Source organism: Podarcis vaucheri (genome assembly GCF_965113315.1).
Source record: "Podarcis vaucheri genome assembly, chromosome: 13".
Classification (NCBI taxonomy): domain Eukaryota; kingdom Metazoa; phylum Chordata; class Lepidosauria; order Squamata; family Lacertidae; genus Podarcis; species Podarcis vaucheri.
The window spans coordinates 48,312,828-48,329,986 of record NC_138751.1 but is presented as its reverse complement, the minus strand read 5'-3'; the positions used below and the strand labels follow the sequence as shown (position 1 = coordinate 48,329,986).

At 46.6% G+C, this 17,159-nt stretch overlaps 1 protein-coding gene across 1 annotated transcript; it reads left to right on the top strand.

The window, feature by feature from the left end:
• Nucleotides 1-1,274: 1,274 nt before the first annotated feature.
• RAMP2 (receptor activity modifying protein 2) lies at nucleotides 1,275-12,780 on the top strand. Its single transcript, XM_082195167.1, has 4 exons — nucleotides 1,275-1,716; nucleotides 7,679-7,801; nucleotides 9,257-9,353; nucleotides 11,347-12,780. Exons 1-4 carry the CDS (start codon nucleotides 1,668-1,670, stop codon nucleotides 11,597-11,599), a joined length of 522 nt encoding a protein of 173 aa, XP_082051293.1. The 5' UTR covers nucleotides 1,275-1,667; the 3' UTR covers nucleotides 11,600-12,780.
• The last annotated feature ends 4,379 nt before the right edge of the window (nucleotides 12,781-17,159 follow it).

Sequence of the window (17,159 nt, the reverse complement as noted above, 5' to 3'; positions counted from 1 at the left end):
ATCAGTTGGCCAAGAGAGGCCACTGCCACTTGCCATCTGCAGTTTGTTAAGGGTGGAACCACAGCACCCATAAAATAGTTCAGACCCTATGATGAGTGTCACAAACACCTCCCTGAATGTAAGTTATGAATGTGAAGTCTATGAGCATTAACACCCACACCGCACAGACTAGTTACTCTATTGTGTACACGGAACACCATGAAAGCCACGAGGGCCCAAGCGTTGCTCTAACTGAGCATCGACCTCCCCCCATCCCTCTTTCTGACTTCCAAACATAATTACTTTACCACATGGTATTCAACACCTATAAAACTGGCCAAAATGTATACATCTATAAAACATCTGTTGGAGACGGCACTATGAGCCACGTGTGGCGGAACTGCCAAAAAATCAGGGATTTTGGGGAAACAACATATAATGAACTTTAAAAAATGTTTAAAAGTTCTTTCCCTAAGAAGCCTTGAGCCTTCCTGCTAGGCATAATGAGCAATGGAATTCCAGAAAGGGTAAGAAAAATTTTAATGTACGCAATAGCCGCAGCAAGGATTTTAATTGCTAAGGTATGGAAATGAGATTCTACTCCCTCAAAATTAGACTGGCAGAATAAAATGTTAGAATATGCAGAGCTAGCAAGATTGACAGCAAGATTCTGAGACCATACAGATCAAATATTTAATAGAGTGTGGAATATTTACAGAGAATATTTAAAAGAACATTGTAATAATCTAAATTCTTTGGCAGGCCTATATTGATTTCTGCATTAAAAAAGATAACTTTACAAAATTAACGCAATCGAACAACCTAGGAGAGATAAAGTTTAGTGTGCAGTTGTTATGTAATTTAGAAATCACAATGGGGGGATTAGAAGTTATGTTAGAATTTGTGACGTGTGAACTCAATCGTTTCTCCTTTTTGTAACGAGTGTTGAACTTGGATTGCCTTTTGTTGATTGTTGCATATTGTTTTGCAATTGTTTTGTTTTTAAAACCAATAAAGCATTTAATCAAATAATAATAATAATAAACTTGCAGTTTTCCTTTTCTGCAATCTTCCCTGTCGCTATACTTTGAAGCAACTTTGTGCATTGCGTTGGTTCCTGTCATCTTGCAAACCCTCGTCCAAGCGTGAGTCAGATGAGTTGCACAGATGTGAAGAGTTGCCCCCGGGGCTGCTTGTCCCCTGTCTGATTTTGCACGTGGGAGACACACAGAGAGAGCCAGTGTCTCGCTTCCAGAGGCGTTCCCCTCTCTTCCCTCTGCCCTGACTACCCATTTCAAGCTGCCTCTTTGATTTCACAACCCAGCAGACAGAAACGACTCGGAAATTGCCAATCCAAAGGCCGGCTGGGCCTTGTAAAAGTTGGAAGGGCTGCGGAGGAGAACGTTCCTCTGCTGCCAGGCAGGGTGACCCGAGGTGGCTGCCCCGAGGTTACAGGGGTCCCGGTGCCTCCGAATGGGTGTGGGAGCAAGGGAGGAGAACTGAGCCTCACTGAAGCAAAGCCCCTGGGAGCCAGGCTTGCTCCTGGATCTCATTTTTCACATGTCGGCTGCACTCTCAACCACCAGCCCTGTCAGAGGAAAGGAGGCGCTTCCTGTTATTCCGATTCAAATCTCAAGCTGGCCAGGAGGAAGCAGGCAGCTGTGCTGAGAGTGGCAGCGTGTACCAAGATGGATGGCCGGTGCCTGCCCTTGCTGCTGCTCCTGGTGGTCTTTACAGGTGAGTAGCACTTCAGGGTGGCCGTCGGGTGGGAAGCAGAAAGCTTCTGCTCAACAGCCGAGAGGGGCTTGGGTTCTCGGAGCTGTGGAGAACAGAGATAATCTCCACCCTCAACAGGTTGTCCACCGCAGGGAGATGGGTATCCCTTCTGAGAGTCTCCGCAGGTCAGCTAGAGTTCTTAGAGTCTTTGTCTCAGATCCTGTTTTTTGTCTGAATTGGAATTCTTAGCTCTTGTCCCAGCTCTGAGGTAGCTTCTAGACTCTCTGCGTAGACACAGACTCACCCTTGTTTCTTACTCAGGCATGATTTGTCCTGCTTCCACGCTGTCTTCCAGTGCTTTTTCTGGCCAGGTTCATCGCAGTCTCAGTAGGGCTAGTCAAAAGTAATATTATATCCCAGAGATCTAGGCAGTGCTTTTTTTCTGGGGGGGACGCAGGGGTACACATATCCCTAAACATTTTGTAAATCTAAGTTTGGCCTCATTGAGGGGCAGTATTTCAATATGAGTAGGAAAATGAGAGTACCCCTAAACATTTTTTTAAGAAGGAAAAAAACCACTGGATCTAGATAAACCCCCACTGTCATTTTCTTCCCCTCTCACTCTAGCTTTGCTGGCATTTCTGACTCCCAAATACTCAGCCCAGCCACACTTTCAGGTACAGGAGCTTTGGGAGAATTTGCCCTTCTCTGAGGCAGGAGGCAATTTCTTTCTGTGTTGTTAAATATTTGGGTGACTTCCTCCGTTTTCCAAGTTGAGGCTTACAGCAACTTCTCCAGGGAAACAGCACTCCTGTGGTGAACTGTTTTTGCAGGGCTATCTCACCTTTGTGGATTTATTATTTCTTACATTTATATCTAGCCTTTCCTCCAAGAAGCTGAAGGCAATGTGCATGATTATCCTCTCTCCCTGCATCTCAGCTTCATAACTAGGACTGGGGGATAAATTGATATACAGTGGTACCTCGGGTTACATACGCTTCAGGTTACATACGCATCAGGATGAGGACAGAAATCGGGCTCCGGTGGCGCGACAGCAGCAGGAGGCCCCATTAGCTAAAGTGGTGCTTCAGGTTAAGAACAGTTTCAGGTTAAGAACGGACCTCCGGAACGAATTAAGTACTTAACCGAGGTACCACTCTATCGTCCCAAATCGGTTTCAAGTCCATATCATGATATTGCCTTCATAATTTTTGACCTGGCAATATGTTGCAAATCATGCTCTGTGTGTGTGTGTGTGTGTGTGTGTGTGTGCCATGCAAATGTCACAATGCGGGGGAAACCGCGAAGCCAGCCGATGCCTCTACATAGCTCCACCCGTATTTTAGACATTGTAATATATCAGTACAGTGGTACCTCTGGTTGTGAACGGGATCCGTTCTAGAGGCCCATTCGCAACCTGAAAAGAATGCAACCCACGTCTGCGCGTGCACAGGTTGCGATTTGCCACTCCTGCGCAATGCGCATGATGCCATTTTGCACGTCTGTGCATGCGCGAGCGACGAAACCCGGAAGTAACCCTTTGCGGTACTTCCAAGTCGCCACGGACGCAACCTGAAAACGCGCAACCTGAAGCAAACATAACAGTGGTACCTCAGGTTACAAACCCCTCAGGTTACAAACACTTTGGGTTAGAGACTCAAAGTTAGAGACTTAACCCGGAAGTAGTACCTCGGGTTAAGAACTTTACCTCAGGATGAGAACAAAAATCACGTGGTGGTGGTGCGGCGGTGGTGGGAGGCGGTTTCAAGAACGGTTTCAGGTTAAGAACGGACCTCCGGAACGAATTAAAAACTTAACCAGAGGTACCACTGTATCACGAAGTTTAGCTGGTGATATATCGCGATGTTGAAAACCAGATTATCGCCCAGCCCAGCTCATAACAACCCTATGAGGTAGATTAGACTGAAACATTGTGAGCGGCCCAGTATCACCCAGTGCGTATTATGATTGAGTGGAGACCTGAATCTTCCCAGTCCTTAATCAACAGCTCTAACCACTACACCATGCAGGCTTCCTTCAAGTGCCTTCATGGGGGCATTCCTGATGGGGGTTTCGCCTGCCTGCTGCAAGCCAGTTCAGCTTCAGGTGGGCACCGAACATTCCTAGAATTACAGCGCTGAAGGGGCCAGATCCCTTCTGTTGCCAGGTATGGCCGCCCACCCGATTTCTCTCAGAGATCAACTCATATGATCCAAACTACAGCGTGGCACAAGAGCAGGCGGAATACAGAAAGAGGTGCTTTGCAGAAAAAGTGACTATCAAGCAAATCTGCCCAGAATGGCACAAGAAAGTGATTCCAGCTATATGTCGCAAGAAAACGCAAGTACGCTCACAGCTCAAACAGAAACCCGATCGAGAAAATGTCGTCCCAGGTTGCGTACGTACTATGCCTTTAAAGGGCATTCAAACCACAGTCTTTCCCTCAAAGAATTCTGGGCACTGTAATCCCTGAGCTGCAATTCCCAGAAATCCCTGAACAAACTACAGGGCCCAGAATTCCCCAAAGGGCAAAAAAATGTGCTCAAGGGGCAAAAAAATGTGCAGTAAAGATATTGTGTGTACACAGCTACAGTCTCAAATGTGGCAGCTAGAAATTTGTTTATTTAGAAGCATTTGTATTGTTGCATACCAGCCCAATAGGTGCAAGACCCCAGGGGTCACAGGCTCGGATTCCTTGGAATGAGGGACAGCAGAGACTGCAGTGTCTTTCTGATATATGGTTTATTTGCACATCTATACAACCTGAGCCTATGATGGAGAGGCTCACAGCATTAACACCCCAGAGGGTCTTGCTTCCCCCTTAGCCACAGCCTTGGATTCAAGCAGAAATCAGGCCTGGCTCTCACTCTCTGGCTTCTGCCAGAAGCCTGCTTCCATCCCTGCTCTGGCCTTTATTTTTCTCACTACCAGCCGGGTGAAAGAGGGGGCCCACCCATTTGCCCTCTGGCACAGAGCAGCTTCCTTTTTTATACCAATGCCTTTGGGACATTAACAATGGAATCAAAAATAATTATAGAATTGTAGAGTTGGAAGGGGCCACGAGGATCATCTATGTCAGGGGTGAGCAACTTCCAGAAATCTCCATGAGACATTATCAAAAGCCTTTTTGGCATCAATTAAGATGAAGGCCGCCGCTTTCCCCGGTTCATGTCTAGATATTCTATGGCATCTATCCAGGGACGCGGACTTATAAAAAATATTGGGGGGGGGGCCGGGAAAGATCATGAATAATAAATAAGCTCATGAATATGCAAATAAAGTGGCGCCGCCTCCTCGTGAGCGAATAGGGGAGAGCGTGCTGCGCCTATTAATCAGCTCCAAAGGAAATTGGGTGGAGCTTTTGCTCGGGAGGGAGGGCAGGAGGCATGCAGGCAGCCCGACCCTGTGCATTTTGGGCTGGGGGAGGGGCGGCGATGGCGCTCTGCTGGAGGGGCGCCGGAGATTATTGGGGGCAGAGCCCCCCCAAACGAATTTTTGAGGGGGCTCGGGCCCCCTCAAGCCCCATGGAGTCGGCGCCTATGCATCTATCACCAATCTCGTATTATCCCGCATCCTCCTCCCAGGAGGCTGCAATCTACCTTCAGAATTAAAAACTGTCAGTGATCTACCCGTTTTGGGTTAGCTCAGTTGTTGAGCTTTTTTGGGGAGGGCGTGTTAAATGCAAGGGACAAAGGGGTAAAGTCACTCACAAAAAGATTGCTGTGGATGAAAACAGCAGCACAGAGAAAGCTTTATCTTCCCTTTCAGCGATCAAACAACAATGGAGAGCAGGGCGAGGGGGCAGGGCAGGAGTCAGTTTTAGCAAAGTGAAGGAAAGGGAGCCAGAGATCAACCGCGATCTACCAAAACCTCGCGGGGATCTACCAGTAGATCGAGATCGACCTGTTGGACATACCTGATCTATGTCCAACTGCCTGCAATGCAGGAATATTTTGCCCAACGTGGGATTTGAACCAATGACTGTGAGAAGAGCCTCTCTTGTCCAGAGGTTGCATTATCATCAATTTACGATGGGGTGGAAGGTTCGCAGGCTATGAAGGACTTGCTCACAAATTTATCGACAGCTGCACGAATTATGATAGCCAGGAAGTGGAAAGGGTAAGCAGAATATAAAATGGAAGAATGGTATAAAGAGCTGTGGGAGATAGCTATTAATGACAAATTAACACGTGCCATTAAGGTAAGACAGGGAATATGCAGGACAAATGATTTCGAGGAGATATGGAAGGTGTTTGTAGAATCTGTACTGTTAAAATGGAAAGGGGTCAAACCGTCGCAAGAGGTGTTGAAATTTTGGGAGTTTGGATAGTTATAATGGAATGGCCTCGGTGGTGGGGTGCACATTTTTATTCTTATTTATTTATGATTATTACTTTGTGTTATATATATAATTAACAAAAGAAGAAGAGGCACACTAATCTAGGAACTTCCTCTCTGCCCAGAACGTTGGAGGCTATACACCACACCCCTCAACAGTATTTATAGGAACTCAAACACCAGATTCTGCTCTGTTCCAGTAACAAGAAGCCGAAAGCACCAGCCTGAAGATGACGAGTGAGACCTCGTCGAAACGTCGCACAGACACCCCGACTCTTACACGGGAAGACACCCGAAGACACCAAAACCTGCATTCCTGTACCCGTGAAAATCTACGAAAGCAAATATATATATATATATATATATGCTTTCGTAGATTTTCACGGGTACAGGAATGCAGGTTTTGGTGTCTTCGAGCTCTGTTCCAGTAACAAGAAGCCGAAAGCACCAGCCTGAAGATGACGAGTGAGACCTCGTCGAAACGTCGCACAGACACCCCGACTCTTACACGGGAAGACACCCGAAGACACCAAAACCTGCATATATATATATATATATATATATATATATATATATATATATTCTCTCTTGCCGGATCCAGGAATTTTGAGGGACTCAGAAATATAGCCTAACACCCACCTCCTGCAAAAAAAAAAAAACCAACTCACAACTATATATTGATATTTCAAAAATCTCAGAGCGGTAGACATGGCTCAGTGTAAACACAACTCATCTACAGAGTCGCCACAGTTCACATTGATTTTTGTACACGATGCCCTGTCCCTGGCTGTAGCAGCTTCTTAAACTCCAGAGGAAGTAAGTGAAGGAGGAAACCTTCCTGTTCTAGCAGGCTACAAAGCATTGGCTAAGTACATGTTTATTGGGGTGGGGGGGGGAGAGCTTCAGGAAAGGGACATTTAGAAGGCAGGAAGGAGTGTTTAACTCTTTCCCACCTTGCCAATGCTGTGCTCCAAATGTCTAGCCAGCTTGCTGGAATACCAGACATGTTTGTCCTGAACCCAATTCCATTCCCTCAACGGTTCCAGAGCATAGCTGTCAGCTTACAGATTTGAAAATAAGGGACCAGCAGCCTCAAAAATAAGGGATCAGCAGCCAAAATAAGGGATTTTCCAAGCACAGGTATGTTCAACTTCTGGGCCCCTCCGAGCCAAAGGCAGAAAGCCCAGCCAGCAGCCAAACAAAGCCTCATGCAGTGGTTCCCACAGCGCAACCCGGCAAAGGGGATGCAGCAAGGGAAACCACCGTCACCTCTCTGCTGGGAAGCGCTGAGCAAAGGCGAGTCCCCAGGCAAGATGGCCCATTTGATTGGCACAAGGCATGCAAGCTCCACCCCCAGTCGTTCTTAGACTCCTTATTGGGTGAGCAACGCAGCCAAGCAATACAGTTGGAGCCTCCCTCCTCCCTGGCCGGCAGGGAGGGAGGGAGAGGAGCTGCTTCCTTTGAAACCCGGGAAATTTAAGGGACATCATCAGTAAGGGACAGCAGCGGGACACGGCGCTGGGATAAGGGACTTTCCCGCCAAATAAGGGACGGTTGACAGCTATGTTCCAGAGGGACTGTTCCAAAATATCCACTTGACTCCACTCTTCTTGCATTCCTTCTGCTCTCTCTGTCTCACCTGCAGTGGCCACCAGGCTCGATGCTCATAATGGGACCACAGAAGCTCCTGGCAACGCCAGCATCTCTCTCGAAGGAAGACCAAACGCTACATTTCTGGGCCCCGAAATGAAGCTGAGCCTGGACGATGGTGAGATGATAGCAAAGCGCAGAAATACTGATGCCTCTGAGTCTGTACAGACCGCCTTTTCTTCCCTCTAGACACATCGTGACATGCCCTTTGTTATGAGGACGCTTTGGGTCAGAACATGGCTCCTTTAGTCCTCTTGTCTTAGAAAGGCCTTTCCTGAGGTGGGTGACCACCTCCACCCCTCCAGTTGGAGGGGCTTGTGGGAAACTGGGGCTTGTAGGAACTGGCGTCCAACAACATCTGGAAGGCCACAGGTTCCCCACTTCTGGCCTAAGTTTGAAAATTTGCTGCTGAGGTCACCTCTGCTTTCAGCACCAATCCAAGAGTATCCCCAGGGTACAAACCTGACTGTTTACATCTCAAAGCAGAAAACATTGTTTGGCGCACCAAAACAGGGCCGGCCCACACATGAGACAAGATGAGGCAACCGCCTCTGGCGGCAGGATTCACAGGGTCAGCACACCCCAATGTAGATCTTTATTCCCACTTTGCTCCTAATGCATATGTTCACTCACATCTGATTCCATGGCAGGGAGGGAGATGGCATTTTGCGTTCACCTCAGGCGCCAAAATGTCTTGGGCTGGTCCTGATCCACTCTTTCTCAGGGCCCCTGCATTCCCCAGAACTACTCCAACCTGAAACAACCGTCCCAGGCTGCAGTAAAAAATTTGGAACCTCACCTTTTCCCCCAGTGGTTCCCATTGAACGAACCTGTGCATAGCAGCCAAATCCTAGAGACTGAGGTCCCTTTGCCCCCATAAAATATTTGAGGGGGCTGGGGGCCCCCAAGTCAGTGGGCATTACCATTCAATTGGTGTGTGCATGACTGATTACGCGGGGTGTGGCTTACCTGTCCCCCAAATATTTTATTCAAGTTGGCACCCCAGAACCTGCGATTCGCTTTGGGAAACCCTGCAGCCATAACTGTTTCCATACACCTGCCATTGCGAGTAGTGGCGTAGCGTGGGTTGTCAGCACCCGGGGCAAGGCAAGTAATTTGCGCCCCCTAACCCGTGGATTTGCGCCCCCTAACCCTAACCCCCAGATGTTGTGCCTGGTGCGGCCGGCCCCCCCTGCACCCCCCACGCTATGCCACTGATTGCGAGCCACTTTGAGAAGAGACAGGTGAAAATGTTGACTCAGTGCTGTCCTGAAAAATTGATGTGCTATTTGATTTGATAGATAAACAGATGACTGCCTGGTTTTTTGAGGTCAGATCTGAGATGGGGGCGTCCTCCTTGCCTGTGCAATAGGCATGTACCTCAGAAGGCAGAATGTTGGTTATATTCTCACTCGTTGGCCCATGTGCAGATTTCTTCACAATTCCTCCTTTCCACCGTTGGATTTCAGTATCACATGACACAGCCAGACCCCTGCTTCCTCCACCGCTAACCTTACCATGCTGTGTCACCATGCAAACACAAACTCATTATGCTTTGCTTCCCCCCCTCTAGTTTACAGTATCCTCGTGGCAGATTGCTGGAGAGACTTTGAGAAGCAGATGGCCAACATCACAGAGGAGCACTGGTGTGAGTGGATGGTCATTAGAAGGTAATGAAGAACGGAGCTTTTCCACTGGGTAAGGGGTGGTTGAGAGTGGTAAACAAAAGTTGTGCCAGTTTCTTTCGGGGGTCAAATAAGGAATATGAAATTCTGGAGTTACGACGTTCAGATGTTGACTCTGCCACAATTCATAAAGAAATTTTGAGATGTATCGATAACAGTCTTAAGGCCAAAATCAAATGTTACATGCTGTTTATCTGAACAGCAATAATAATAATGAGGATGATGATGATGCTATTTAGACTGTAAACCACTGAGCCACTTGGGCTTCCTGATCAGCAGGTTGGGGGTTCAAATCCCTGCAACGGGGTGAGCTCCCATTGCTCTGCCCCAGCTCCTGCCAAACTAGCAGTTCGAAAGCATGCCAGTGCAAGTAGATAAATAGGTGCTGCTTTGGCGGGTAGGTAAATGGCTTTTCCGTGCACTCTGGTTTCCGTCACGGTGTCCCGTTGCGCCAAAAGCGGTTTAGTCATGCTGGCCACATGATAGCTCTTCAGCAAGAGAACTCATTCAAACAGAGGGCAGCCCTTCTAATAGATGACTGACCCCTGTAAATCAGACACATGACCACCCCAAATGCAGAATGTGGCTCAAAATCCTTCTGCAATGCGCAAGGTTTCTACAACAGGGAAGCTGGTGAGAAATGTGGGCAGACATTTTACTATGAAGTTTTAAACAACTATTATTATTATTATTATTATTATTATTATTATTATTATTATTATTGCCCGGCCATCTGGCTGTATTTCCCTAGTCACTCTGGGTGGCTCCCAACAGAACACCAGTAACAGTAATAAAAAAGCAACAACAACAAACATTAAAAGCTTCCCTAAACAGGGCTGCCTTCAGATATCTTCTAAAAGTCTGGTAGTTGTTTTTCTCTTTGACATCTGGTGGGAGAGCGCAGTGGCGTAGCATGGGTTGTCAGCACCCGGGGCAAGGCAAGTAATTTCTGCCCCCTAACCCTGAGTGAGCCAGGTAGGAGCAGAGAGCTGCGAGTGCAAGCGCGCCCCCCAGATGTTGCGCCCGGTTTGGCCGGCCCCCCCTGCACCCCCACACTACGCCACTGGGAGAGCGTTCCACATGGCAGGTGCCACTACCGAGAAGGCCCTGTGCCTGGTTCCCTGTAACTTGACTTCTCGCAGGGAGGGAACCGCCAGAAGGCCCTTGGAGCTGGACCTCAGTGTCCAGGCTGAATGATGGGGATGGAGACGCTCCTTTGGGTATACTTTTATTGAGATTTTCATGACACATAACAGAAAAACAAACTAATCTACAATAAATAATAGAAAGGGAACTAAATGAAGAAGAAAAGAGAAAGAAAACTGCGCCAGTCCTCTCTCACTGCGGCATCGTAACTTTTATCCCATGCAGAAACAGGTGTGCCCTCCTAGCTCTCACCTGGGATCGTTCTCCTCCTCACAGCCTCTCACCTGTGAGGTTTCCCCTTCCCTGCCTTTCACACAGGATTCTTCCACCTGTGAAGGCAGACATTTTAACAGCCACTTAGAAAGGTTGTAAAGGTAAAGGGACCCCTGACCATTAGGTCCAGTCATGGCCGACTCTGGGGTTGTGGTGCTCATCTCGTTTACAGGCCGAGGGAGCGGGCGTACAGCTTCCAGGTCATGTGGCCAGCATGACTAAGCCGCTTCTGGAGAACCAGAGCAGCGCACGGAAACACCGTTTACCTTCCCGCCAGAGTGGTACCTATTTATCTACTTGCACTTTGACGTGCTTTTGAACTGCTAGGTTGGCAGGAGGAGGGACCGAGCAATGGGAGCTCACTCTGTCGCGGGGATTCGAACCACTGACCTTCTGATCGGCAAGTCCTAGGCTCTGTGGTTTAACCCACAGCGCCACCCTTTAGAAAGGTTATAGTGCAAGGTTTCTTTCTGAGGGTTAAGAGCACAGCTTCCCCCAGTTTCTACTGTATCTAATGCTCCAAATCCTGAATTCCTCCCTCTGTTGATCAACTCCACAGGCCATACAATGAATTGCGGGAGTGCCTGGAAAAATGGGCAGAACGCCTGAAGTACGGTTACCCCAACACCTTGGCTCACAACTACATCACGTATGGCCACAGAATGTACTTCCTCAACTGCAGCGTGCGTAACGCCCTGCAGGACCCCCCGGATGACATTTTGCTGCCTCTGATCATCACCCCGATCTGCCTCATCCCTTTCCTGGTAACCCTGGTTGTTTTGAAGAGCAAGGATGGCGAAATGAAATTCTGAGTCCCCGGCCTTCGAGTAGCCTGTGGTCCAGCAGCTTGCAACGCCGTCACAATCCTCCTCCCTTGCTTCCCATGGGATCGGGCCCTTCTACTCTGACACCACACCCTGGGATGAGCCAGGCTGAATCTGGAGACTTTGAACAGGGAAAGTATTGGGGCATTTTACGAGTTGTTACTAAAGGGAAAACCCCTGAACCTTTCGTCATTGAAGCAAACATCTGCAGCTGACTTAAGCAACTCCCCCCCCTTTTATCTTTAGATCTTTATGGAAACTTAACATATATACATAATAACCAAAATCCCCAATGATTCCCTCACATAAAATATAGTATCTAAATTACAACAGCTGCATAATTATACACTACCCACCCACCCTCTTCCTCCGTCCACAGCAATTCGACTTCTTTATATTTCTTTCTGCCTTTCCCCCTTGCATTCTGTAATAAATTATTTTTGTTAAATTCTGATTTCCCCTTCCTTCTTTCTTTGTTTTGTTATTGCTTACATTTTTTATTCTAAGCCTATTAACACGTCATTTTTAGAACAATATTTTGACATATAATCTTCAAAATACTTCCACTCCGTTCTTAACTTCTGATTCGATTGATATCTTATAATTGAAGTTATTTTTGCCCATTCTATATACTCACTTAATTTACAAATCCACTCTTCCTTTGTTGGTATGTCCTGAGATTCTCATTTAGTAGCAATCACTACCCTGGCAGCTGTTGTTGCATATAAAAAGATTAATTTTTTTTCATATGTGGTATATCTTTGCCCACCAACCCTAACAGATAAGCTTCGGGATTTTTAATGGGGCCTAACTGTCTTAGCTTGTGGGAATTGTAGTGCCTACTGCTGAAAATCTTCAGTGAGAATGTCCTAGGTGCTTGACAGAATTGGTTTCCAGATGGTTTTCTCTGGTCATCTGCTGGGAATTCTTTAGCTGTGATTCTGCATTTCAGGGGGTTGGACTAGATGACCCTTGGGGTCCCAACTCTACAATTCTGTGATAAACCATGACAGTTAAAAGATTATACAATAGATGCGAGCAGACCAAGTTAGGCCTCCTCCTTTTACGTAGCAAAGCTCCATACAGCCTCCTCCCCTCTCTGCTGCTCTCGAAGTGCTTGAAGTTTCTATTGACCCCATAAACCAATAAAGCTGTGTATTTACATACAAGATATGGGTTCAGGGTCCTTCTTCTCCCTCCCTTATTTATTAGATCGACACTGTTGCAGCACTCCTACGGTAGCCACAAGGCTCTGTGCTCAGTGCGACCAAATCAGTCGCGCTCCCATAAATTTGCCTTTGCGCACCTAAAGCCAAAATCACATACAGTCTTTTTTTATGCTTTATTGGTTTTAAAAACAAGTCAACGAAAACAATCCAAAATCGATCCATGTTACAAAAAAAGAAGAAGATTTAGATTCATACATAACTAATTCCAACATGACTTCCAATCACCCCATTGTGGTTCCTAAATTCCATTTTTGACTGCGCACTTTCCTTTATCTTTCCTCAGTTATTTCAGTGGTACCTCAGGTTACATACACTTCAGGTTACATACGTTTCAGGTTACAGACTCCACTAACCCAGAAATAGTGCTTCAGGTTAAGAACTTTGCTTCAGGATGAGAACAGAAATCGTGCTCCGGCGGCGCAGCGGCAGCGGGAGGCCCCATTAGCTAAAGTGGTGCTTCAGGTTAAGAACAGTTTCAGGTTAAGAACAGACCTCCGGAACGAATTAAGTACTTAACCTGACGTACCACTGTATTGGTTTTGTGAAATTCTGTTATTTCATGCAGAAGTCAATCCACAAAACCGCATATCGTCAAAACACATTGGGTTCAATGGCAGGTGGGATGGCTGCTCTTTTCCCCTCACCCCCTTTTTATTTTTATTTTTATTTGTCAAGTGCGTACAGCTGAATGAACACATTAAATATGTGTATGTTGTGGACTCTATTTATCATCTGTCTGTCTGTCTGTCTTTGTGTCCAAACTTGACATGAGCCAACAGTGTGACGTGGCAGCTAAAAAAGCTAATGCAATCCTGGGCTGCATCAATAGGAGTATAGCATCTAGATCAAGGGAAGTAATAGTGCCACTGTATTCTGCTCTGGTCAGACCTCACCTGGAGTACTGTGTCCAGTTCTGGGCAGCACAGTTCAAGAAGGACACTGACAAACTGGAACGTGTCCAGAGGAGGGCAACCAAAATGGTCATAGGCCTGGAAACGGTGCCTTATGAGGAACGGCTAAGGGAGCTGGGCATGTTTAGCCTGTAGAAGAGGAGGTTAAGGGGTGATATGATAGCCATGTTCAAATATATAAAAGGATGTCACATAGAGGAGGGAGAAAGGTTGTTTTCTGCTGCTCCAGAGAAGCGGACACGGAGCAATGGATCCAAACTACAAGAAAGAAGATTCCACCTAAACATTAGGAAGAACTTCCTGACAGTAAGAGCTGTTCGACAGTGGAATTTGCTGCCAAGGAGTGTGGTGGAGTCTCCTACTTTGGAGGTCTTTAAGCAGAGGCTTGACAACCATATGTCAGGAGTGCTCTGATGGTGTTTCCTGCTTGGCAGGGGGTTGGACTCGATGGCCCTTGTGGTCTCTTCCAACTCTATAATTCTATGATTCTATTCTATGATTCTATCTGTCTATCTGTCTATTTATATACACACACAGAAAGTTGACAAAGTAAACTGGGAAGTTTTCTCCCTTCATTACCACTAATTATATTGCAAATGTTTACACTCAGGGCCTCCATGTTCATATGCTCCTCTCAGTGTGTGCATAATAAGAGAACGGAACACACACTCTGAAGGTCCCTTCCCTGGCTCTCTGCTCCCTTTGTCTTCCATTTTTCCAGCGGACGGGTGGTGTTTTCCTTCCTTCCTTCCTCACTGGGGCATGGAATCATATTGGCTTGTTTCACCGCCTGCCCCAACAGTATGGATGCTGAGGGAAATTGCACAATCAGCCGTGTGAGAAAAAGAAAACAAACCACCACCGTGGAGAGAGGAGAGGAGACGGGTCATGATTCATCTCCCTCCCAATAGCACCCTGAAAGTACAAACAGAAACACTGTACATTTAAAGCATCCTTCCTGGGAACTGTAGCTTGTTAAAGGTGCTGGGAATTGTAGTTCTGTGAGGGCTTGTCACAGGAAACTCCCCCGAATCATTCAGTTTGTACAAACTTCACACACACACACACACACACACACACACACACACACTCACTCACTCACACACACTACATATGCTACGCTTCTGTTATAAATTCATAGAAAATCAACCATACATCGGATCTGCACCGTTCCACTGGGTGGAGTAATAATTTTTAAATTTATAATAATAATGTAATAATAATTATTTATTATTTATACCCCGCCCATCTGGCTGGGTTTCCCCAAGCACTCTAAGCCATGATGTAATAAAAAAGCAATAAAACATCAAACATTAAAAACTTCCTTAAATTTATCTTTATACGTAGACTTCTTTCTTTCTTTCTTTCTTTCTTTCTTTCTTTCTTTCTTTCTTTCTTTCTTTCTTTCTTTCTTTCTTTCTTTCTTTCTTATGCTTACTTAGTTTCCCAAAATTTACATACTTTACCATCAACATTACGTTTAATTTATCCATTGACTTCCTATTCCACCCCCACTGTTCTATGTTTATCCTTTAATGCTGAATATTTTAACTTACAACACTCCTTGTGAGTTATTAGCCTGAGTGTCTTTCTACTGTTCCTTACATCTCAAATCCTGCCCATGTTTTCATGGAATTATAATAGTTCTTTAGATATTCTACAAAAGGTTTCCAATCCTCAAATAATGTTTTGTCATTTTGATGCCTAAATTTTGTTGTTCAGCATACTCCATCATTTTCATAAGCCATTCTTCCTTCGTGGGAACCTCATCCTGTTTCTAGTTTTGAGCATACAATATTCTTGCTGCTGTCATTGCACCCATAAATAAATTAACCAACTTTTTTCTGTATATATGTGTCAGGGAACTGCCATCAGAGGGAAGAGGAGAGGGAAGACGCTCCAGTGATGCAGGGGAGGGAACTAGCAAGGAGAGAGAGAGGGTTCCCACAGGGGAAAGAAATCCAGGGGACACCAGGGAGAAAGGGGAAGCTGAGAGTACGGCGGAGGGGAGGCTCAGAGACTCTTCCAGTGAAATCAGCGGGAGAGCACAGGTCCTCCGCTTGGCACGCCCACGCGGCGCAGAAGGCTTCCATGCAGGGAATCTAGGCGGAGACTTGGAGTTAAGCAACTTTTATGTTGGAAGAAATTTAGGTCCCGCCCACTGACGGATTCTGCCAGTGACTAAGACAGTCGCGTTTCAAGGGCTGTCAAACCAGGGAAAGTTTTAGCTATACGACTAGCTTGGAGCAGTTTGCAGTTTACGCACAAGCAACCCCAATTCCCATTACAATATGTTTCCATAAGCCTCAGAGAAAAGCTTCAGGTTCCTTGAGGAACATCATCTTAAATAAATTCTTTATCTCATTATAAATCATTTCCCAATAGCCCTTGACTTTTTTGCAAGCCCACCACATATGAAAAAATGTTATTTCTGTCGTTTTACATTTGCAGCACACACTCAAACAGTAGACTTGTTTCTGTACACCTTCTCAGCCACCCCCTCTCTATCCTCCATCCAAGGCTGTTCAAGGGTATATTCCAGCAAGGCAAAAACACAAAAAGAGGGTGTATAGCAGGCTCAGTGAGGGCTGAGGAAAGGATATGTGGCTTGGGAACAGTTCCAAGGTGTCATGGGCTGGTTGGACACAGAGGAATGGTGGAATGAATCTGCTGGGGAACCACCAAAGGAAGAGGACTCAGAGCCTTGGGATTGGTGGTGGGACGATGATGACTGGTCAGAGGGAGAAGGGAAGAAGAGGTGTTGGAAGCTGAAGAGGTAACAGGACTTAGTGAGCTGGGAGAGTCGGTGGCAGAAGGAAGTCCAGAATTGGAGGCAGAAGTTGAAGCAGGGGAAGAGGGAGGCAGAGAGGCAGAGATGAGTCCAGTTGGTGAAGAGGCACAGGTGTTTCCCCCTCCTACTGCGACAAGCTCCCCTCCCCACTTGTCTCCCAGAAAGCGTGTTCTCCCTAATAGAGAGCACGTGTTGCGGTGGGGTCTAGCAGGCCACCCCACTGTTGCTGGGCAGATCTGTTTGGATGGCCCCAGGCAGTCATTGGGCAGTTGAGTTTCTGGGGAGATTTTCATGTTGCCAATTTGGGGGTGGGACACAAAGGTCACGCAGCTTTGGACTTTCTCTTTTGCTGCGTGCACCGGATCACCCACCCACCCTCCCTGAAATGAGGGTTATTTCGCTTGACCTTGCTATGCCTGTCATGGGGTTGCCTGCTTTTGGGGCAGGGGCCCGGAAGAAATTTTTCCAATTGGCTGATTGGCTGGGTCCATTTGGTTTTTTGCCTACTGCGTAGCAAATCATCACAACTTGCAAGGTTTGCGGTTAGGCATTGGTTAAAAAATTGGTTGGTGGAGGGGTAAGTGCCTACCCCTCCAAGGCTGGTGCTGCAAGGGAAT

Excerpts from the sequence above, each read along its gene's own strand:
- RAMP2 (XM_082195167.1), top strand. The coding sequence starts at position 1,668 with ATGGATGGCCGGTGCCTGCCCTTGCTGCTGCTCCTGGTGGTCTTTACA. Across the intron at positions 7,802-9,256 it reads GAAGCTGAGCCTGGACGATG|TTTACAGTATCCTCGTGGCA; the intron begins GTGAGATGATAG and ends CCCCCCCTCTAG. Across the intron at positions 9,354-11,346 it reads GAGTGGATGGTCATTAGAAG|GCCATACAATGAATTGCGGG; the intron begins GTAATGAAGAAC and ends TCAACTCCACAG.